The sequence below is a fragment of the Nansenia antarctica genome, assembly GCF_963989245.1.
Source record: "Nansenia antarctica genome assembly, chromosome: 2".
Lineage (NCBI taxonomy): Eukaryota > Metazoa > Chordata > Actinopteri > Argentiniformes > Microstomatidae > Nansenia > Nansenia antarctica.
The window spans coordinates 73,794,302-73,818,331 of NC_137675.1; the positions used below are offsets into that span (position 1 = coordinate 73,794,302).

General features: G+C 41.5%; 2 protein-coding genes across 4 annotated transcripts; both read right to left on the reverse strand.

The window, feature by feature from the left end:
* Positions 1-482: 482 nt before the first annotated feature.
* On the reverse strand, positions 483-6,420 carry rogdi (rogdi atypical leucine zipper). The gene is made up of 11 exons (XM_080523916.1): positions 6,305-6,420; positions 5,489-5,560; positions 5,015-5,097; positions 4,557-4,611; positions 4,334-4,414; positions 3,801-3,896; positions 3,357-3,455; positions 3,044-3,157; positions 2,447-2,496; positions 2,039-2,165; positions 483-1,312 (listed from the first exon to the last, which is right to left on the reverse strand). The coding sequence occupies exons 1-11, from the start codon at positions 6,377-6,379 to the stop codon at positions 1,271-1,273; spliced, it is 894 nt and encodes a 297-aa protein (XP_080380042.1). The 5' UTR covers positions 6,380-6,420; the 3' UTR covers positions 483-1,270.
* A 357-nt stretch (positions 6,421-6,777) lies between these two features.
* On the reverse strand, positions 6,778-20,903 carry glyr1 (glyoxylate reductase 1 homolog (Arabidopsis)). 3 transcript variants are annotated; one of them, XM_080524923.1, is made up of 16 exons: positions 20,844-20,903; positions 20,226-20,262; positions 19,997-20,076; positions 19,761-19,899; positions 18,878-18,988; positions 17,767-17,850; positions 17,042-17,095; positions 16,005-16,049; positions 15,647-15,720; positions 15,295-15,394; positions 13,361-13,471; positions 12,078-12,179; positions 9,843-10,005; positions 9,435-9,614; positions 9,086-9,210; positions 6,778-8,701 (listed from the first exon to the last, which is right to left on the reverse strand). In XM_080524923.1, the coding sequence occupies exons 1-16, from the start codon at positions 20,879-20,881 to the stop codon at positions 8,627-8,629; spliced, it is 1,518 nt and encodes a 505-aa protein (XP_080381049.1). In that variant the 5' UTR covers positions 20,882-20,903; the 3' UTR covers positions 6,778-8,626. The 3 variants fall into 3 exon arrangements, with proteins under 3 accessions (XP_080381049.1, XP_080381047.1, XP_080381048.1); XM_080524921.1 differs by lacking the exon at positions 17,042-17,095 and having other exon boundaries at positions 20,844-20,888; XM_080524922.1 differs by lacking the exons at positions 17,042-17,095; positions 17,767-17,850 and having other exon boundaries at positions 20,844-20,888.
* Positions 20,904-24,030: the final 3,127 nt, after the last annotated feature.

The following is a 24,030-nucleotide window of genomic DNA, read 5'->3' on the forward strand; positions in this document are numbered from 1 at the left end:
TTTGTTTAAATGGATAGCTCACCCAAACGTAATGAATATCTGGGAAGTAATAAATGGAAGCCGATTGTCAGCAACATAAGATTTGGGTTTGATTTAAAAAAATAAAAATAAACTTCCTCTAGCACAAATGGCCCCTGGCCTGAGCATAGATTACTTTTTCCTGCTATGACTAGTGGATAGATGATTCACTTACATAGTCAAATGTTTGACTGTAAGTTGCATTGGAATAAGGTGTCTGCTAAATGCCAAAAATGCAATGTAAATGTAATTACTAAGCATCAGTTCAGCATTAACATTATGGAATGCACAGTATGAATGGGGAGTAGTAGGACCGGTTAGCATGTTCCAAATAGCATTGTGCAATGTGGAGGATGGTTCAGTATGGACTGGTGTGCTTTCTAAATGAAAGGCAACTCACTGAGCAGGTCAACGAGGTCATGGGGTATATAACATTTATTGCACAGACAATGGATTATGTGGTTCATATAGGATATATATACGCTTCACAAAATAGTTTATATTAACACTTACTGGAATAATTCTTAATTTGTACAACATTGGAATGAATATTCCTGTTCACATGAAATCACAAAGTGCAGTCAAATTCAATAAATAAATAAATAAAAATGCATAGCAGACAAAACTTTCCTTTTTTGGAAAAAAGAAACATAGGAATGAACTCATACAATTATTATATGAATAAAACAACAAATAGCTTAGTATTGAGGCATGACCGTTTTCTGTTCATAGCAAGGAATGTAAAGTCTTGCTTTATATTACTTGGAAGGATACTTTCAGAAAAGTATGAAGTCTGAAACCTGTATCTTAGAGTCACTATGAAATGTTACATCACAAACCCATGATTGTATACTTCCCCTGAGTACACATACTTAAGAGTCTTGTCTACCAGTCAATGATAAATTAGTGCCTTAGTATAGAGTGGAAAAATATGTGTTTAGTAACAAGCAAAGTTTAGACGCTAAACAACAAACAAGAAAACTTTCTTCATTGATTTGAGGTCATGTAAGTACGATACAATAAAATACAACCAAGGTTTATCAGAAACAGCTAACACATGGATAGTCCCTTAACCCGGGATGGGCAACACTGATGAATGGATATGGATCCGGCTTCTCCTTTAAATCATACATCTTACAATTAAATACAGACAAAAATATTGAAGTTCGTAAATCGGTCAATAATTTCATGACAGGAGTTGGTTTGGGGTTTTTTGCACAAATGCCTTGTTATTCTTCTGGTTGGTAGTTGGTTAGAACGGTCTGTAGTTCCAGAAACTGGAGAACACGGAAATCTAAGAAAAGACAAATAAAATCCTGTTTAGTGTTACATTCCTTGAGGTATAGGCATACTTGAAGAAAGTTAATAATCTACATCTAACAACTGGCCAAACCTGAGCAATTACTCATTCACAACATCCTGAGTATGAACTCACGTATGTAATTTTTGACTGGGAAAGGTTAACTGCAATGGGGTGTGTATTGTGTTCTCATGCATTCCACACAGCCAAACTGATTTGCTAGATTTCACTCCTTTCACCTCAAGACCAAAAGAATGACAGGAGGAAAAAATAACAGGCACATGGTTTGCATCTCTCTACCATGATAGCCCATGTGCGGAGAGCATTTTAGCACAAAATCACTCAGATGCCTATACTTTTGGTGGTGGATGGGTTGGGTTAATCCCACGAAATATAAATAGATTTGAAACGTTCTAAATGTAATCTTTTACCATTCATTGTCACTGTATTATTGGCGGCTGTGGCTCAGGAGGTAGAGTTGGCGTCTAATGATCGCACGGTTGGCGGTTCAATCCCTGTCTGGCCACGCACCGAAGTGTCCTTGGGCAAGACACTGAACCCCAAATTGCTCTAAATGAGTGGGCCGGTGTGTGTGTGAATGGGTGAATGAGAGGCCATTGTAAAGCGCTTTGGAATATGGCGCTATATAAGTGCAGTCCATATATTATGCATGCCGTACTGCTATACACACACCATGCAACACTGCGCCGGGGCACGTACCTTATCCTTCAGCTGTTGGCAGAGCTGCAGGGAGATGGTGAAGAAGACCAGCGTGTCATTCAGCCAGGGAACCACACACTCCACCTTATGCACATGGCTCACCTCAAACTTAGCATTGTTGAGCTCACTAGGGGGGAGACCAGAGGGAAAGTGTTGAAAAGGTATCTCTGTGTTGTGTGTCCCATAAATGACCCAAACGTGGGAGAGTTCATCCAATAAACAAACTAATTATTGTTGTTCTTGAAATGTGAAAATAACATTTTGTGGCAGACTTCCCCTTTAAGTGTTACTTTGGTTACAAGGACATGTTAGTACAAACAAATAATACAAATACATTGAGAGGAATCAAAAGATTATTTGTATTCACAACAAACAGTGTGATGTTAAACCAAATAAAGCAGAACTTACAACATGGCCCCAGGGTTGTGCAACACTGAGCTTCCAGCTGGCTTGAAATTCTGTGGAAAATAAAATAAAAAAGGCAGAAATAAACTCACTGCATCCCAAAACATCATAATAAAACTCATAAACTCATTGATGCATCCCAGAATACCACACCTAACTTGCAGTAAACGCCATGACGCTCACACCAACTTCTTCACTTAACTGTTTTAGAAGAAGGTGGTGGGAGAAGGTTTTTCCTTCTATCAATGGCCCCGGGCCTGAGCTGGATTACTCTTCCTGCTACGAATGGTGGACTGATGATTCACATGCTTAGTATTCAAATGTATTGATTGTAAGTCGCTTTGGAATAAGGCGTCTGCTAAATGCCAAAAATGTAAATGTAAATGACTGTTTCACTTTCTCCTTCTGTTGCACATTAATCTCAGTGTTCAATACAGAACTTCATAAAAGATATGAGGTTGGGGGAGGTAAAAATCACAGGACAGATTTTAGGTTGTATTGTACTGATTCTCTGTGCATCTTTTTGAAGCAGTTGTTTTATTGTACTGGGCCTGTGAGTGCATATCCATAAGTGTGTTTGGGCTCGGAGGGAGTTCTTGCCTTGGTGGTGTTGGGCTGCAGCACATGGAGCTGGTACACTGTCAGACACAGCTTGCTCAAGTTGATGTAGAAGTTCACAATCACATCCCCTGGCATCGGAGGGGTAAACATTTTCTGAAGAGGGGGAAATAGGATTAGGGGCGCAGAGAGAGAGGAAAAGAGAGCGAGGAGAGAAGAAAGGAGTAGTGAAAGGGAGTGAGGCAGAGAGAAGGGGGAGGGAAAGAGAGAAAGAGTTTACATAACTTCTTACATGAATAGCTCCCTATATAGTGCAGCCGGTCCAGTGTGTTTGACGACCCCAAGGCACACTCACCATGAGGCCGCTGGTGGCCAGCTCAGGCAGGGTCAGGGTGGCTGGAGTGGTGAGCCGGTTACGTGCCCGAGTCAACTGGAGCATCACCGCATCCATCAACTGCAAAAACAACAACAATGACAATTTAGTCAATCATCATTGCAGGCTTCCCATAGGTATAACCACAAAGGAGCCCAAGTTAGTCTATACGGTATACCTTCAATTCACTAACCATTCTTTTACTGTTCCCTAAGTTATTTGATCTTTTGCAAAAAATACTGCAATGAACTTATTCTAAACAACATACACTGTAGGGAGAACAACCGAGGGACCAAATGTGTAGAGGAAAGTTATTTATGCTCGGGCTGGAAAATTAGCTCCCCACAGAATTCCTTCTCTTGCAGAAAGTAGTTTATTTCTGGCAGTAATTATCAGACATGGGATTTGTTCCCAGTGGCGACAGACCTTGTTAACTTCTGCACCGGTTTTAAAGTGGTAGCTTTCATCTCTGCTGCCCAGGAGCTGCAGAGCCTGGTTCACGTGGTTCCTCGCATCCTGGATCTGAGAGAAAGACAGGGGTATTTTATTAAAATAATATAATACATTAAAACAAAAAACAAAAACCAAAAATATAGGGCCATTTCAATATGCTATGGAAGTCCTGTATCATGAAGGCTGGACTGGTAGATAATTAACAGTTAAGGTCCCAATTCTGTGGACTGATTCGCGCCAAGGTTAAGTTTGCCAGGTAAACATTAAATGAACAAATCTCCTAACTCCTACTCTGAGTATGGACTTTCAGTGTATTATGTATGACCCATGATGTAATTCACATATGAAATAAGGGAATATAGATATACAATATAGCCTACATAGGGAATATGTATGCTATGAATATTACAAAAAAATACAGAGGTCATGACTGTGTCCTCAATAGTAGTTACAGCCCTGTGTGCACAAGCACGCACGCACGCGCACACACACACACACGCACGCACCTGTTGCAATTTCCATTGCTTATCATCCCTGAATGTGAAGTGCAGTGCTTGGCTGCTTTTGGCAACTTTCAGATTAATGTCCTGCAAACAACAAGAGGTATACAGTTTAACACAGAAGCCTGATGTTGCAAAGACACACAAATTCCATTCAAACAAGAGCAAACCAAACCACTCTGATTCTGTATGGATGTTTGAAGAGAACATCACAGAGGGACACACTCACAGCTTGAGTCAAGGCTTCCCCCTGTAGAGTCAGCACCCCTTTCACCTGGTCCATGCTGAAAAACAAAAGGATTAGGAAAAGGCACTATGATTGAATCTGTATCTAAATCAGGAAGACCTACTGATGGAGACATGGGTCATTTCAGACCTCAAAGATTACATAATAAAGGAAGTGGCCCACCCACTGTTCAAACAAACTGCCAAACTACAGCAGATCTTGCCTCAGACCAGGGTCCTTGTCCAAGCAGCATTGAACCATTTATTGTACAGAGAGCAAGACTGGCATAATGCTTGGGGTCATTTATAGTATATGGCTCATTTGAAATGAGCTTGAACCTCTCCTTCTGTTGCACCGCGAGCATCGTAAAAGCACCACATACATCAACTACTATTTCCAATGACATTGTAAAACAAAGTGATTCCATAACAAGCTAATCAGTCTTGACGTGCAACTCTTACGTTGAGCTGCCGAGGATGAAGTTCTCCTGCTTGAGTTGGCTCTCTAGTCCAGGTGTCGGCATTGAGAAACGTCTAGATGCTTCCTGTGGACAACACAATATACCTTTTCACAAACAAGGAGATAATCATTTCAACTCATACAGGGTAATTCTGACATCGAACTGCATATCAATTAAACACATGGGAAACATTGCCCATGTGAGAAGGTGAATGCCTAGGAACAAAAAATGTCCACATGCTTTTGATCCATGACTAACATCCAAAACAAAAGCATTACAAGGAACAATCATTGTACTGTTAGAACTTAATCTCAGAGTCAACCATAAGAGAGAGGGGAGGGATAGAGAGGGGAGGGATAGAGGGGGAAGGAGAGAGGGTAATAACGGGGTGTGGGACTAGAGAGAAAAACAGCCAGAAAGAGAGAGAAAAGGGGGGCTATAGGCTAAGAGAAAAGGGGGGCTCGAGGCTATTTACCTTGAGAATATCCTGGAGCTGCTTTAGGACCGCATGGACCTCCTCCTTGAGAAGCCAGTTGAACTCCTCCTCCTGAGTAGCCACATAAATAAAGACACTGCAGTCAGCAGAGAGATGGCTAGGTTTCTTCCACATTTACATAATACATTGACTGATCATATTCCCATTTCAATCTTTGCTATTCTGAGAGGCTATGTATTTGTCAAGCTTGGAGTCCCCTGAGGCCTTGTAACTAACAGGAACAGCAACACTGGTGTGCATGACAAATAGAATGCAAGATAACTGCATAGCCTATGGCTTTCTCATTAAAGCCTGGTGGGAATTATTAAAGCACACCCTTGAGAATGACACCTATAGCTATAGTAGAGCTGCGTACATGACTACAGTATATATGGGCTGGGTAGGAATTGAATGGGATGATGACCTTCCAATGTGTTACCACCATCACACATGCATAACAATGACATCATCATGTCATTGACGGCCAACAAATCATGTCCACAAACAATAAATGCATGCCAGCACATTCATTCAAATGGGAATGGCACCTGCAGATTCATTGCTCTAGCTAACTTATAATGCATGATTGACTTATGCGGTCACGGTCTAAACTTGTGAGAATAACACATATTGATACCCCCAAGCAGTAGCCTAAGTGGCTAGCTATTAAACTGTCTCTACGTGGCTAGCAAAAAGAATGAATTCGTTGCACCTTTCCGACTATATAAGCTAGCTACTGTACTGTTGTTGGATGTCAACCGCTAGATGGCTAGCTAAGCAATCCCATTGATTGATATTGTCTGCAGTGGATCTTACCAGAACAGCTCTCTCGGCCTGACTCGCCGCTGACATCTTCGGTAGTTCAGATAAAGACCTCTGCGGATTGAGCATGATCGCTGCCACACAGCTCCAAATTATGCGTAGCTCTTCAAACCTTTTCTCACGCTGTCGGGTTTACACGTATGGATGTAGTCAGCTTCGAGGCAATCGGGTCACACATTCACAATTAATCCTGCTCCTTCCCACTAATCCTTATTTGGGAATACACTTCCGGCTTGCGTCATACCAAAACATTCCGCTGAGACTCCTGTAATAATTGTGTATCCAACCATGCATCCAGAATAATTACATTTTTGTGCTAGCATTTACACCAATCCAACCCAAAGGTACAGTGAACTGTCTAGCATCTCTACCTAAATGTCAATTGTTGTCGTGATAAACTAGATCATTTGTGTGTGTGTGTGAGAACTACAGGAGCACACGTACACATCACATTAATCAGGAGAGGTTTTAATAAACTGCACAAAAAGCCATGACATTTTCACATGTACACGAAATCATAAATATCCCAAATCAATAGTTTTACCCTCTCTGCACAAAATGGGATCAAGTCATTGTCATTTCAACACTGTTATAAGCCAGTTTGTATAAGCCACATATTAATAAACCAGTTACACTGAACAGAACAATCTACAGTATTAAGACACTAGGGGCCGGTTTCACAGACAAGGCTTAAGCCTAGTCCAGGACTAAATCACACTTTCAATGTAAAATCTCCATTGAAGATGCTTTTTAGTCCAGGATTAGGCTTAAGCCTTGTCTGTGAAACTGGCCCTAGATGATTCAGTCAGTAGAGACTAACAAAAAGTATTTTTTATATTACCCCTTATGTATTTATAAAGAAACCCCACTCAACCAACTGGGCTATTTACATGTCATTTGTTTGAACGTTTTCCTAAAAACATACTTCTTTACACTATACTGCGTAGTAACGTCTATAAACCTAAAACTTCATTCGTATCCGTTTGGCAAAGAATAAATCCTTTTTAAAATGGGATGAGTAAGGATGACCTTTGAACATACGAAACAATATTCAACCAGAATCGAAACAGAGGCGACATATGTTCCATGTTGTTAAACCAAAAATTAAATAGGTTAACAATGTAAAAAACTACCAACAGGTCCTAAAAACATTACTGAAAGTATGCCATTCTTTTCTTTTGCCAAGAAATAACCCACCCCAATGTAAAGTATGAGGTCCTTCAATGGTGCCTTTTATTCCCGTCAAAGTAATGCAGTTTGTTACACTGACTTAATGTTGCCAAATTCACCCATTGCCGGTCATGTAACCATTGGCTCTGCCCTTCATTTTCACACCAAAATGCCCTTTAAGGCAAGGTACATAAAATGGTTGCAAATGCAACTTCAGCCCTGCATCGTTGGGTGTGGTGACTAACATTAACACTCCTTAATTTGACTGTTCTGTATCTTGAGTTCTGCTATTAGTATGCTCTCCCTACTAAGAAGGTTAAAAAATAATCACAATAACTTCTTGTGGTTCCAAATTAAAAGCATGTCAAAGAAATGAGAACTACGTGACTGTTACAATGTTTTCACGGTTGCACAGTTTTAAACATGACCTCATGTCCCAGTTAGAACAAATAAGTAATTACTGCATTTAAAGGCCTCAAAATATCCATAATATCCTTAAACTGTTAGAGATCCTGCCCCCACCAACAAAACAAAGACCGTTCTGAGAACTATGGAAACAATGCGTGACCAAACGGCAACAAAGGATAGAGATCTAGAGCACTGAAATAAATAAATACAACTATCGTTCAAAGATTCAAGGGTTACAATATTAAGGCAATGCAGTGGCATTTTCTTGGTGCTTCTCTAGCCTTTTTTGTTTGTTTAGACAATATATCAACAGCTATAAAGTTCTGGACATAAAAAAAAAGAAGATAATTTTCACATGTAGAATTAAATAACCTAATATGCTTAGGAGAAGTGAGTGATAAATTAACCTGTAACCTGCGCACCATCAAAATCCAATAGACTGCACCGTAAGCAATGGGTAAGCAATGGGTAGAGAACACCCTGCATTACTTTACCATCAGAAACCTGATCACTTTTCACAACAAACCGAGAGGTATTGAACAACCTCCTGTTGAGCATTCTTATAGCATAAAAAAAACAAAAAACAAAGTCAGTGCAATGCTCAAGGTTGGCTACTTAAAAAGAGTTCCCATTATGTATAGGGAAGGAACAACATTGGTGCGCGGCAGAAAAAAAGGGGAAAGTAAAAAGGGCTAAAAGAGTGTGTGGTCCAGAGTATAGGTCAGATGGTCTTCATGTTTAGTGAATGTAGGCTCTGTAGACTGCCGACATGTCATTATCTGACTGGTCCAGCGCTTTTGCCCTCTTGTAGACCTAGAAAAAGATAGATTGTCAATACAGATTTTTTTTTTTTTTTTAAAGGACAGATACAGGTTATTTACTCAGGTTTAACCGAAAATCTGAGTTTTATTCGGGGACGGTTTATCAGTATAAAAGATTGGAAACCACCCATGCCTACTGTACATTTATTTTTGGAATTCATACAGCATTGTCGTACTATTGTGCATTTTAATTTATTTTTGATGGAAATTATTTAAAGTGGTGTAAAATGTACATAAGATCAACTCTCCATACTACCAGTCCACAGTAAAGCCACTACTATAAACAGTGGCCCTGGAGCAGGTGCTGTTGGGAGAAAGAGCAAATTCCTCCAACAATCTCACAGCAGCATTCAAGTGTGTGATTGAGAAGGCTTACCTCATTGGCAGCTGCAGCCATTGGAGTTGGGTGATGGGCAGTGTCACCCATGGAAATGGCTAGCCTCAGATCTTTCTGAATGTGTTTCAAATAGTAGTCTGGTTTGAAATTGCCCTGTAAAATATCTACGAGGAACAGACATTTTAATTAACTTGTATATTGGACAAAGAAAATGCACAAGTAACAAGTAAACGTTTTTCAATCATCAATGCAGGGCATGTTTCTTTAACATGAAAACCAACTCAACAACATAATGGCCACTTGCCCCCTCCACCCCTCACAACGTCACATCCTATATTTTTACAAAATAGATCGTAAAGTAAACCTCCACTTTTTTTTTTAGACTCACTTTGGCATTTCTGGTCCACAAATGTGCTTGCCATTTGCCCCTGGCATAGGATGTCCAAGAAGGTCTGCTGTGATTGGCCGGTGGCCTGGGCCAGGGTGAGCCCCTCGGCGATGGTTGCCATGAAGCTGCCCTGAACCATGTTAAGGATCAGCATCATCCTTGCTGCATGGCCGGCCTCACCTGACAACGTACACATCGACACACACAGCAAACATGGTTGGTATTACGTAGGACATATTTCCTTATTAATCATATCACACGTGTATGCATCAGCAAGACGTGTTAATTTTTCAGAACACTGATCACAATTAGTCACATACACTAGTAAGCATATTCTCGGCAGTCTACTTTCACACAGACCTCTATAGACGGATACACTTAATCAAATGACAGTGAGAGACCACCTACCAAGGAAGAAGGAGGTCTTGCCCATGGCCTGAAAGCAGCTGCTACAGTCTTCATATACCGTCCGGTCTCCAGCTGCGACAATGACCAGCATCCCATCGTTGGACACCTGTTGACTGCCTGCCACCGGGGCCTCCAGGAAACGCCCACCTCGTGATGTGATGACCTAAACATGGACGGAGAGGAGTAGTTTTGTATGATGTACCAGCTTCTACAAAAGTACCACAATACCCTGCTTTGAAAATGGTTCTATACTAAGAACATTTCGATTTTTTCCCTTCTAGCCAGTATTTACTTTGAGATGTGCGGAATATCATCTCAGAAGTATAATTTGTCTTTATGCCGTGCGCTCTGAATGCATTGTGGGCATGTGTGGCTGGGAAAGACCAGGCTAAACAATCACACACAGAGTTGACATGGAGGAACGAGAAGGATGGAAGCTTCAAGTGTCAATGCTGGCCGCCGCCAGCTTGTTGATAAAAAGGATGCCAGAAGTGAAATAAGGCTGCCACGATTAGTCGACTAGTCACGACGACGTCGACTACCAAAATCGTCGCCGACATATTTGGTAATCGCCGTAGTCGCATGTTTTTTTGGAGCTGAAATAAGCGTTTTTTTGTTTTTTTTTTGCCTAGCACCAGGGGAGCCCCCCCTCCCAAATTTCGTTGTTTGGTACCTGTACTATATCAATGACAATAAAGACCATTCATTTCATTCGATAAGCATTCGTTTTTCTTCCCTGCAGCTGCCACTGGCTAGCGTCTCCCAGTGTCTTTGATGTACATGCGCAGTGTCGGTCATCCGGGGCACACGTGACTTCCCCGGAAAAACAAACAGAGAAATGTCTTCCTGTCCTCGTACCTCTAAAGTGTGGGAGCATTTCAACCACAACGTTGAAAAAAAGAATGTAAAATGTAAAATTTGCAAAGCTGAACTCGCTTATCATGGCAGCACGTCTATGATGCGCGAGCATCTAAAAAGGAAGCACGTTGTGGCAGATGACGAGGAAGACGATGGCTCGTCTCGGTAAGCTAGTTAGCTTGTTATTGGCTAACGATATCGTTACGTTAAAAGCCTTCTTACATTATTTTACGTTGTCATCAAAGCGATACTCAAATAGCTAAAAATGTTGTCTTAACGTTACAGTGCTAAGAAGGCGCGTTCTACTATGAGATGAGTGAAGCAAAGCAAAACTTTTGTACTCTGTACAAGTATTTATTTTTGTTTTTGTATTCTTTTGGTTGCCTAGTGCCTAGCCTACCTCATTTTACTCAGCAGTTTGCACCCTCTACTACTCTTTACATTACATTACATGCAAGTGATGCCAGAAATAAATCTGCAAAGTTCATTAAAATATCTATTTTTGAGTGAACAATCATTTTAATTGTCTTTATTTTTAGTTAGCACATGCCTACAACAAGAACTAACAACTTCAAGCTAAATTTAGAAGCTGATTTAGAAGATGATAGCTAAATAAGAGCGATTGAGTAATTGTGCGATAAGCTGTAATTTATGATCCGATTAGTCGACTAATCGTTAAAATAATCGGTGACTAGTCGACTATGAAAATAATCGTTTGTGGCAGCCCTAAAGTGAAATCTGGCATTACTTTGCTTATAGAGCCAATGATGATGGCAAGCTGACCAACATCACAAAGCCTATTTACAAAAGACATTACAAGGGCATGCAGTTAAAGGGAGGCAACACGTCAGATTTAGCCAAGCATCTTTCTGGTAGGTATCCCGAACTCTTCAAGAAGTTCAAATCACAACAGATGAGCGAATAGGTCTGATAGCTAATGATATGTTTAGGTACATGATTCGAAAACATAACACATTGAGAGATAGAAATTAAGTCCAGCATGTCCTGAAATATTCAGTCAAGGAAGCGAGTGAGTTTAAAAACAAAACAAGTGTTACAACTGGTGAAATGTGATCATGTGCCTTTGCCTGATGTTCCATGCTTGTACATGTTAATGTATTATTATTCTTCTTGAACTGATTTAGATTTAACCCCCCCTTTATTTAATAGGATATTATTTTACTTTGCCTGATGTTTTTCTAGTTTCCATGGTATCATTTAAGAATCTAAATTGTGATACTTGCTGGTATTGAAGTCAAAATGTCAGACAGCAACGTTATTAGAGAGGAGCCATTCAGCAACATGATGACCTCACAACAATAGCAGATGAGAAACGAGCTAAGATCCGGTGATGAGATGTTACAGGTGTGTGTTTACCTGTGAGAGCTCTGTGATGGTCTCTGGGTCCACGGTGGACATCTCCACATAGCATTTTCCTGGCCTGATCCCCTGAAGTACACCACTGGGACCCAGCACCAGCTGAGAGAGAGAGAAGAGAGCAGAGAATGAAATATTCCCAGATAGGAGGGAAGAGAGAAGGTGTTAGACTGCCACACTGCCAAACATGTGAGACTCAAAAGCCTAGAACAAATACCACCTCTGTTCAGAGACATCAACGACATGAGTGTTATATGACCTTAACATTATAGCTATAGATGCTCAATTATGGCCCAATCCCATTACACCCCTTGCCCCTACAATTTAGCCTGACCCCTCCGTTTTGCACGTCCACGCGTAGGGTGTCCCGATTCTTGTTGGGATAAAGGGGTAGGGCGAAGTGTCACACTCCAAATCGAGTGTTATGCGAAATCTCCCAGAATACCTTGCGAATCATCGGCAAGATAGTGGCGAACGCACAACCAACAAAAGAAAACCACAAATGTAATTATTTTCTTTGTTAATTAAGATAAAAAAAACTTTATAACAAGTACATTTAAAAAACAAACAAAAAAAACAAACACTAGTATGCTGATGTCTCTAGCTAGCTAGCTAACATAACATTGTTTTATGGCTGATTTGTGCCTGATAGTAGCGCATTTTGACATATTTCCATGCCGCATTTCCCCCCTTTGATGGCATTATTAAAATAAAATGTTAAGTCCAGTAGTGAAGTTGTGGCACTTATTACCGCTTCTCTAATATCAGTGCAGACTGGCAGGGTAGGAGCACTTGCTAGCCTACAGAGCACTGCTATTCTGTCATGAACTGGCCTGGTAATGAGGCATTGCTCTTTTTTATTTGATCGATTGGTAGCGTGAAAGTTAAGTTGTGAATGAATCGCAAGCATCCATGCTTTTCTATGATACTACTGATAAAGTATAAGGGTCTTGGAGGGTTGTCCCGTTTCATAGGGGAAGATTTCAACCACTACCCCTTGTAACTCTGTTCTGAGGGGCACTCAAAAAGGAGGGGTAGGGGTAAAAATAAGAAATGGGATTGGGCCTAAGAAAAAGTTTGAAACTGATGAAGTACTTAATAAACATATCTAATAATCCATTCTCCCAACAATTACTGCCCATTTGTGAAAAGTTCCCATATGCGTATCGGCCTATTCTACTTTCCTACTGTGGCATCGCTATTTGTTTTTTTCTGTTTGTTCCAACACATTGAGATTAGTCCATATATCAGGTTTCATCAGTGAGACGTGAATTAGTACTTACATCCCTCGCGGCCTTGGGGTCTGACACGCAGGAGAAAGTGATGTCACACAGGGAGACCACTTCTGCAGGGGTCCGCCCTAACCTGGCTCCCTCCTGGACAAAGAGGTCACACTGCCACAAGACAACAGGAGGGGAGGTCAATGACAACTGGAAATGTGTCATATTTGAACTAAAGCTTCATCATGTATAATCTTATATACAGTGGGGAGAACAAGTATTTGATACACTGCTGATTTTGCAGGTTTTCCCACTTAGAAAGAATGTAGAGGTCTGTAATTTTTATCATAGGTACACTTCAACTGTGAGACAGAATCTAAAACAAAAATCCAGAAAATCACATTGTATGACTTTTAAATAATTAATTTGCATTTTATTGTATGAAATAAGTATTTGATCACCTACCAACCAGTAATAATTCCGGCTCTCACAGACCTGTTAGTTTTTCTTTAAGAAGCCCTCCTATTCTCCACTCATTACCTGTATTAACTGCACCTGTTTGAACTCGTTACCTTTATAAAAGACACCTCTCCACACACTCAATCAATCAGACCCCAACCTCTCCACAATGGGCAAGACCAAAGAGCTTTCTAAGGACATCAGGGACAAAATTGTAGACCTGCACAAGGCTGGGATGGGCTACAGGACAATAGGGAAGCAGCTTGGTGAGAAGGCAACAACTGTGGGCGCAATTATTAGAAAATGGAAGAAATTTAAGATGACGGTCAATCTCCCTCGGTCTGGGGCTCCATGCAAGATCTCACCTCGTGGGGCATCAATGATCATAAGAAAGGTGAGGGATCAGCCCAGAACTACACGGCAGGACCTGGTCAATGACCTGAAGAGAGCTGGGACCACAGTCTCAAAGAAAACTATCAGTAACACACTACGCCGTCAGGGATTAAAATCCTGTAGCGCACGCAAGGTCCCCCTGCTCAAGCCAGCGCATGTCCAGGCCCGTCTGAGGTTTGCCAATGATCATCTGGATGATCCAGAGGAGGAATGGGAGAAGGTCATGTGGTCTGATGAGACCAAAATAGAGCTTTTTGGCATAAACTCCACTCGCCGTGTTTGGAGGAAGAAGAAGGATGAGTACAACCCCAAGAACACCATCCCAACCGTGAAGCATGGAGGTGGAAACATCATTTGGGGATGCTTTTCTGCAAAGGGGACAGGACGAATGCACCGTATTGAGGGGAGGATGGATGGGGCCAAGTATCGCGAGATCTTGGCCAATAATCTCCTTCCCTCAGTAAGAGCATTGAAGATGGGTCGTGGCTGGGTCTTCCAGCATGACAACGACCCGAAACACACAGCCAGGGCAACTAAGGAGTGGCTCCGTAAGAAGCATCTCAAGGTCCTGGAGTGGCCTAGCCAGTCTCCAGACCTGAACCCAATAGAAAATCTTTGGAGGGAGCTGAAAGTCTGTGTTGCCCAGCGACAGCCCCGAAACCTGAAGGATCTGGAGAAGATCTGTATGGAGGAGTGGGCCCAAATCCCTGCTGCAGTGTGTGCAAACCTGGTCAAGAACTACAGGAAACGTCTGATCTCTGTAATTGCAAACAAAGGTTTCTTTACCAAATATTAAGTTATGTTTTTCTGATGTATCAAATACTTATTTCATGCAATAAAATGTACATTAATTACTTTAAAATCATACAATTTGATTTTCCGGATTTTTTTTATAGATTCTGTCTCACAGTTGAAGTGTACCTATGATAAAAATTACAGACCTCTACATTCTTTCTAAGTGGGAAAACGTGCAAAATCAGCAGTGTATCAAATACTTGTTCTCCCCACTGTATATACACACACACACGGTATATGGTAAACATTGCAGAGGGATAGATGTCAATGTTATCAGAGCAAACTGCATTTGGTTTTAAGGTAGAGAGCACATTCTCTTGCCGGTAACTTTGTGTGTCTTCTTGTGGTACCTTTTCTGCTGTGCGATTCCATACTGTAACGACATGGCCCATCTTCAACAGATTGGATACTATTCCGCTACCCATGAGCCCCAGCCCAAGGAACCCTATTCTGTATGTGAAAAGAAAAGAAAAACACAATTGAAACAAGTCCATCTAAAGAAAAAAGATAGGTGTTAATAAAACACAATCTCTTTAACACACACATGTTACAACAAGACTACAACATGGCAATATCACCTGTCTCCTCTTTTTAAAGGGATCTCTTGGGTTTTAAAATGAAATGTTTACAAGAATGTCACAGAATGGAAAACACAAGAATGTGTCACTACATTAAAACGTCTCAACAGATAAATACTCCTACCGTTTGTCTGTGGGTGTGATGCTGCCAGTGATGGCTGTGCTGTCTGCTGCTTGGATAGATGTCGACCCTGTGTCCTTTACAAAACCACAAACAGCATCAATCAGCATTTTTACACAATCACAAAAAGTTCAAAAACACAAGAGAACACAAACATATGAAAGTGATAACGGCATGCAAAATAAATAAATCTATGTAAGTACCCAAGTGTAAACTTTATAATAACCCCCTTCCCCAATGAAAGACACAGTAGATGCTTTGCTGCATCAAGCCACTCTTTCCTGCGACAAACAAATGGATAATTGCACTTAAGGGAGATTAATCGAAAGGTCACTGGTTTTTGACCGCATGCCTGCTTTACCTCAATCTTCAGGCGTTTGCTAATGGGCTCCAACGATGAGGCAGGCTGTGGAGAGAAAAGTGTTTACACCTTCAGTTTACACACAAACAAGAGACTGACCATCCCCCTAAACCAAGACTGACCAGGGAGCACAAAACCATTCTTTAGTTGAGACATAGGCTAGACTAGCAAGTGTGTGTATGTAGCATGCTTGGCATGTTTTGGCAAATCACTGAATGTGAACAGTGTTGAGTTGAAAATCATAAATTCTGGGAGGAAACGTAATAAAATAAAATAGTAGAGTTATTCAATTAAAAATACAGTGAATCGCTATCTTGCTCATAGAGCTGTGTTATGACAGGTCCAGAATCCAGAATCTGGTTGTATTGTACAAGTTAACTGTGCAGGCTATAGGCTGATAAGTGGTCTGGTCGGAAGCAGAAAGGAGTTATCAGTCTAACCATATTCTGTTACAGTTTAACGGTTATGCTTACACTTGAGGGTGGTGTGTGTGTGTTTGGGGAGAGTGTCTAAATTAAGACAAGCAGTTATAAAGTTATGAGTTAAAGGGTGTTCAGTGTCATGGAAATTCAGTTCTGTTTTCTCATCTTTCACAATTAGGTTGAAATAACCGTCTTACAGTGAGCTAATGCACACTGAGCAAATACAGCAAAGGACTATGGGGCAATGCATGCGAGAAAGGCAGAATAGGGAGGAAGGAGGGAAATGAGACAACATTGTACTTCTGGGTAAACATATGATTAATGTAAACTAAAACTAAAATAAAACTAGAGATTAGAGATTCTCAACCACTGAATATGATACGGCTGAACATTTAGGTTGACTAAACTAAAAAGCAAGACATCTGGCCTAACCATATATAAAAGGGAAGGAAGGGGGAAAAGAGAGGTTAATCCATATGAAAAACATTTCAAGCAAAAAGACTTATACCGTATATATAGCTCACCAGCTACGCTCCCGCCTAAAAAGCACAGTGTGCAGTTGCAAAAACCCAAAGCAAACGTTCAAGCAAACGTTCAGCAAACGTTCCCTCTTACCTTCTCAGTCTGGCTGAGCAGAAAGTGGTGGAAATGTGGGTCATCCTTTACTGGCTACAATGGAAGAGAGTTCAATTGGAAACTATTCTCTGAAGAGTCACTGACCTAATAATAGACTGCTAATATGAAGCTAGATTCAAAAAATACTTTGCGACAATGATGTGCACTGCTTTAGAAAAACGGCTTGAAATGTATGTATTATGTATGTATTATGTATGTATTGTGTATAATTGTATGGTAATCTAAAGTAGGGAGGTCAATGAAATAAAACAGCTTTCCTCAAAACTATCTTTTTTTTGCCATTGTTTTCTTCTTAATCATATTCAAGAGCACTCACAGTCAACAATCTGTGTCATAGTGCATCTCTCTCTCACAAAGTGGTCACCACACCCTGGTCCTGGAGAGCCACAGGGTGTGCATGCTTTTGTTCTAGCCCAGCACTCTCACACCCGATTCAATCAAGTACCCAACAATTGGCACTTTGATTAAAGACAAGCTTTCAGTGCTGGTCAAGAGCAGAAGCCAGCTGCAGAACTGCAGCTATCAAGGATGAGAGTTGCTGACCACTGCTGAAGCATCAAGCCCCTTACAAAATAACTATACCGTAGTTTTGAAGTTAAAAAGTAGTAGTAGTACACTATAGTGACGTGCAGATAAAACAGAAGGTAAGGTAAAAAAAGAAAAAGAAGCAAGACAAGGCAGGCCGTGGGAAGTGTTTCACCTACACTGCTCTCCCATTTGAATCCTGAGCCGGTTCCAGCCCCCAGCCTCTCAACAGTGGACGGCTCGGGGTCAGAGTCAGTTAAGTCCTTCGGGGAAAGAGAGACACATTCACCTTTGGGTTCAGAGTGTGACTTTGTAGACTAGCTAAGCAAGCTACATCTATTGGAGGGAGTGAAGACGTTTAATTCAGTGGGACACAGGGGCGGGCGTCACTGTGTAGATCACAGGGAGGGAGGGGTTTCCGTTCGATGGATGGAGGAGTTGAAACCTGCTACGGCCTATTCACAGTCAGGACAACTCAAGGGTAGAGAAGGTGTCTGAGTTTCTGGGTTGAGGTATAGCTGTGCATGGAGACTTGGACCAAACCACCCATCCACCCACCCCCCCCCCCCCACACACACACACACACCACCAGGAAGTCTCTTCTAGTGTTCATGGGACTGAAGGTGGTAGACAACAGCTCAGACTGGGACCAAAACTTGAGTGTAACCTGATGCCGCAGCAGGTGTTAGTTACAAATGGCCCTGGATCTCCTTTTCTTCTCTAAAACAGCATTGTCTGGAAGACTATTGCATACTCTATACTTGCATGTGGTCCTCAAATGATATATGTGAAGGTCTTCAATGCTTGAAGAATGCATTTTAACAATCATAAGCCAATTCACAGATGCTGTATACAAGAGGCGTATTCAGGAGTTCAAAGGTTTGCAATAATTAACACTGCAGATAGAACTGTAGTTTATAGAGCCAAAACAATTCAACAATTGTTTAGACAGAGTGAGCTGTTCATCTCTCTGAACATTCATGAACACACCATCCCAGTGAGTAACTTAAACTTAAACATTCAACACTACTCTTGGGAGTGGATAATATACCATATTGAGCTACCACGCTATCACAACAATAGAACACAAAACATAGAGCTGACCTTAAAACAGTGGTCACAACTGGGACTACAAAACCAGTGGGCATGTACAACACTGCTTCTGAACGTGTGGTTAAATCCCTTCCAGAAGGCCAACCGTTCAGTGACGTACAATATCCTAACTGAGGCCTGACCCTTCAGACACTTGTGTACTTCTGAGTGCTCACTACACTTTAGTGCACTACTGACCTTCTCAGAGGGATCCCTCAGGGCACTGAGATCCTCATCATCCTCCTCTAGGATTTTCAGGGGCTTGGTTGGAGTCTTCTTTCCCTTTGAGTCCCCCTTAGCATCAGCATTCTGTTCAAAGATTATCAAGGGAATAACCGAGATTAAGATTAAGCATTAGTAACTTCCCATGGGACATTTTCAAAAACAACTCACCGAACACATTATTAGGAACACTATACTAATACTGGGTAGGGCCTCCCTTTGCTCTCACAAACAACATCCTTTGAGATTCCCATCCATACTGACATGATTGCATTTTGCAATTCCTGCAGATTTTACAGGTGCTCCCGTTGCGCTCCCACATCCCAAAGGTGTTCTATGGGATTCAAATCCGGTGACTGAGAAGGCCACTGAACTCATTGTCATGCTCATGAAACCAGTTTGAGATGACTTTTGCTTTGTGACACGGTGTATTATCATGCTGGTAAAAAAAGTAAAAAGTAGCCATTAGAAGATGGGTACATTGTGGCCATAAAGGGATGCGCAGGGTGAGCAACAATATTCAAATAGGCTGTGGAATTCAAGCAATGACTGATTGGTATTAACGGGCCCAAAGTGTGCAACCACCTGAATGAATGAGAAGGTGTACAGGTGTTCCTAATAAAGTGCTCAGTGAGTGCATTTCTTTATGTTGAAGTTACAAGCTGGTAATCAAGCTAACATGTTGGCAAGAGAAGCCATGGGTATCCTCTCTTTCAAGCTGCCTGGCAGTCGACACTGGGTCTATAACAGTCAAGACTAGACTCCTGTTTACCCGAGGTCAACATGATGTCAAATCCCATTCGCCTGGAGGCAATCATCACCTGTCTGCCCTGTTTGCTTATGGAGTAAAACACATCACCTGTTCCTTCCCCTTGGCCTTCTTCAGGAAATCCTCCACTGCATCAACAGCCTGTTGGAAGCGCTTGCCCTTGTTTATCTTGATCATCTCCTCTTTGTGGGGGTGGTAGGGCTTCAGCTGTTCCACCTTTATCCATGCGCTGGAAAGTCACACAAACAAAGGCAGACATGAGTGTTGGGAATACCATTCTTGAGTGGGTGGGGAGTAATGATAGGTAGTGTAGCGTTTTCACTTACTGGTCTTCAGTTCCAAAGAATTTGACGAAATGGCATTTTTTGCCTCTTGGTTTTTTCAGGTCCTTTGGAGGACTGACGACCTGGAAAACAAATATGCGAAATATGGTTCATGTTGATTGCAGGATGAACCACGTCACTTGTACTTGTAGTGAGACAATGTTAATGATTTCAATGCTACATATCGCTGATGACCGCCTAAAAAACAAATGACGCAATCGACTAAACTTACCTTTCCTGGCCAAGGCGGGTAGCGTCCCAGCTTTCCCCTGTAAATGGGAATGTAACAAGAACATTAAACGTTTGGCATTTTTCACCAACTTCGATCTGATGAATACTCGTGCAATCCATCGGATCTGGCCAAACTCTCACTTTGCAGTGAAACAACAAACAAGGACGCCTGAGGCTGTCGGACCAGATGGAGAACTAGTCTAATATCTAGGTAGCTATCCATCTGGCTAGCGACAACAACGGAGTGGGTTTCCCGAACACCAAACTATCCTTATTAAGTGTGCATTAAAAGAGACACGGTTACAGGTCCGGATAATACGTACTATATATATTCAATATTGAAAATCATGTCGCGTCCGGTTTCACTTCTGGGTGCGGCATCATGTATTTTCTCTCGAGCTAATGTGCAGCTAGCTGTATTATGCGCTGACTCGGGGGTTCGCTGCATTTGTTTGGGTTAGATCAGGCATCCAACTATTATGCGAATATTTCAATACGTCCTATCCGAGGTAGTTCGATAAAAAAAACATAGGAAACACCTGACGAGACAGCTTCACAACGAGCGACTGAATTCGACTGAAATGGAATGATTATAACCGTGTTAAAATGCATATCTCACCAAACCAGATCGCCGATTCTCAGATGTACGGTCGCCATCTTCCAACTTTACTGAAACGTCGCACTGAATCCAGGGAGAGAGACACACCCACAAGAAGTCACATGCGTCATCATGACGGTCACGACCCCCAAAACCCCAAACAGACAACATCCGGTTGTGAATGTCCTTCACTCCTCGATTGTTTTTGTGAAATACGTCTAAGTATTTGAATGAATGAATGAATGAATGAATGGTCTTTATTGTCATTTATATAGTACAGGTAGCATACAACGAAATTTGGGAGGGGGGGCTCCCCTGGTGCTAGGAAAAAAAGAAGATTTTTTTTTTACTAAAAACAAGAAGGGAAAAAGAGCTGGTTTACATAAATAAAGGCTATGTACACTATCCACTATACTATACTATACAAATAAAACACTGTGCTGTACTCTATGCTATGCTATAAATATCCTAACATTTCCTATCTCTGAACCTTATGTACCCGAGGGTTGTCTTGTCATATTGCACATAGTATTATTGCACATTTACTCATTAAAGCATTAAGTTAACTCATGTACTTCCATTGAGACCATCGTAAGAGTGATCTCTGAGTCAGGAATGATAGCCAACATGAATTCATAGTTACTGTAGTCTGTTGTTGGAACCTGAAAGGTGATATATTATTGTTGGGCACCTTCTCCTGCACTGCATTGCAGGTGATGCAAATCGAATGTCCTCTTTTGTGTCTGATTACCTTGTGAATTCTGAATGTTAGTTTGTGGTAACGATTCTTGGACTTGGTCTACCATGCACGCAGTGCAAACATCCATGTTTAATTAAAATTATACAATTATCACCAAACTGTGACAACTCACATTCTCATTCAACTCACCATTGGTAACCATGTGATCACTAATCATAGACTGGACTGGTATTAATGCCATTGGACAATTATAATCATGGGTTGGGCTGTGAGGAGATCAACATCACACGACTGGTTTGTGCAAAATAGGCAAACAGTCAAACAATATTGTTATTACAGTTTTTTTTTATTTAGAATATGGCCAAACCACAAGTACAACTTGAAACAATAACAAACACAAAAAGTAGGCCTACTTTGAGAACCGATCAGTTGTGGGACACTATCAGTCCATTACCTGCACACAACACCCCCCAAAACATGTATCGCTTAGCTCAGACCTGCCAAATAGGACCCTGTCTCCACTTTACACAGCAGCTTCATACAACTGCCTTTCATAGATTCAATCAGTAACAGTACTTGAGAAAGTACGTAAATTCCTTAACAGGAAAAATTATGTCTAAGTCAGAGGGGTTGAGGTGGGATCATCCACAGGCTCATCCACAGGCTCATCCACAGGCACATCCACAGGCTCATCCACAGGCTCATCCACAGGCTCATCCACAGGCACATCCACAGGCTCATCCACAGGCTCATCAACAGGCTCATCCACAGGCACATCCACAGGCTCGGGACACTCCTTGATCTCCTTCTCCTGCCCTTGTTCCCCAGGGGAGATCGCAGCCTTGCAGTGGAGGTATTCTTTCTCCAGCCTCATGAGAGACTCCCCCAGCTCGGGGTTGGTCCTCTGCACCACCGTGTCATATGCCATCCAGGTCAACTGCACTATAGACAGGCAGGGAGACAGGCAAGAGGCGGGTGGGTTATCAGTGTGCACAGTCAAAGTTTGGTATGACCTGAAAAATAGAATCTTTATACATTCAATCATAACATAGGGCCACTTCAGCCAACACACCACCATTTTCAACAGGGGATTTTCTATAGGGTGGAGAAATTACTACTTGCTATAATAATAGGTGCAAAAATAGGCCTACTTTGCTAGTGTTTTCCTAGGGACATCATCACACATTCTGCACACAGAACTCAGAATGTATGTCACCGTTACCTGACATCATTTCCAGGTCTTCAATCATTCTCTCTAAATCCTTGTCCAACTCCATCATCTCCTCAGCAAAGTAGTCCCGCTGCTCGCCGGCTGACGGAGAATCTCCCATCTACAAACACCGAGATGAGTTCAAGACCTGGTCCCCCATAAGGGGCCAAAACCCAGCGAGTAACCACCAGAGGTAAAGGGGGAGAAACTCATAGCTAACATAGCCATCATACGAAGGGGACGTCGAGTTATTCGCGGTGGACACAGCTAGCTAGCTAGCTACAGTTACCGGTAACTAGGTTTCAAACTTGACAAGCTGACTTACTAAAATGTATTGAAATTGAAACCACATTATGTGAGCTTGACATATCAGGCGTTTAATAAAGTAGCTCCTTATTTATTTATTTGTATAAAACATAACTCCCACTTACGATAACGGCGGTGAACGTCGTCAGTTATCTTGTGTCTTTAAACAGAAAGCGCGCGGGTTGCATGAAGCTCTCGCGCACTGAAACAAATGGGAATATAGGCTGTGTTCGTAAATTCGCTCTGGAATCTGATCAGCACTCGTGGAATGCCTCTTATCCAATCAAATGTCTTAGTCCCGTTATGACGTTGGACCCAGTGTGCGCTCCGGCGCTCTTAGAGCAAATTTACGAACGCAGCCATAGACACCGTGTCAACCTTCTTCACATCACCACGGGCTTGACAGGGATAGGCCTAGCACTGTTTCTACATTCAAAGACACACTAGCTATATCGTTGCTTTGCTTGTTTTACGAGATCACATCAACATAGTGATAAACATAATTTCCTCATACTTAACCCAGCTTTATCCAAGCAATAATAATAATAATAATAATAATGCAGATTCTAATTCTGACAGATTTCAGATATTTCTCATTTAGAAAGACAGGATAGTGATGTCTTGGAGGTTGAATGTTTTAGGGAAAAGTCAAGGTGCAAAGATTATAGCCATATGAATCATTTTTATTCTTACATAACATAAGATTAGATTCTCTGTCCAAGCAGGATTTTGTAATTTTGTAAAAATCCTGGGATTAATTGTTGTAATTTCATTTTGGTGTATTTCCTACCTAAGCCCTGTGGGGTCTGTAGAGACCTTCAGGCTGAATTGATTTGATAATTTTGACCTTGCTGTGGAGCTAATGTACTAGTGTACAGCATATGGCAAAAATGTGTAGGGTTTTGCCAGCTTTTGCTGGCAGGACTTTTTCTCTCTATCTTATCAATTGTACACTCAAAATAAAAAAAGGCTTGGTTGATCAGGGCTACTCT

What these genes read in the sequence shown, in the direction of transcription:
- rogdi (XM_080523916.1), bottom strand. Translation starts at nt 6,379, where the DNA reads ATGCTCAATCCGCAGAGGTCTTTATCTGAACTACCGAAGATGTCAGCG. An exon ending in AGGCCGAGAGAGCTGTTCTG is followed by an intron (nt 5,561 to 6,304) that starts GTAAGATCCACT and finishes GTGGCTACTCAG; the next exon opens with GAGGAGGAGTTCAACTGGCT. An exon ending in TGCAGCCCAACACCACCAAG is followed by an intron (nt 2,497 to 3,043) that starts GCAAGAACTCCC and finishes TATTTTCCACAG; the next exon opens with AATTTCAAGCCAGCTGGAAG.
- glyr1 (XM_080524923.1), bottom strand. Translation starts at nt 20,881, where the DNA reads ATGGCGACCGTACATCTGAGAATCGGCGATCTGGTTTG. An exon ending in GCAAACGCCTGAAGATTGAG is followed by an intron (nt 15,721 to 16,004) that starts GTAAAGCAGGCA and finishes GGTTTTGTAAAG; the next exon opens with GACACAGGGTCGACATCTAT. An exon ending in GGAATCGCACAGCAGAAAAG is followed by an intron (nt 13,472 to 15,294) that starts GTACCACAAGAA and finishes GTCTTGTGGCAG; the next exon opens with TGTGACCTCTTTGTCCAGGA.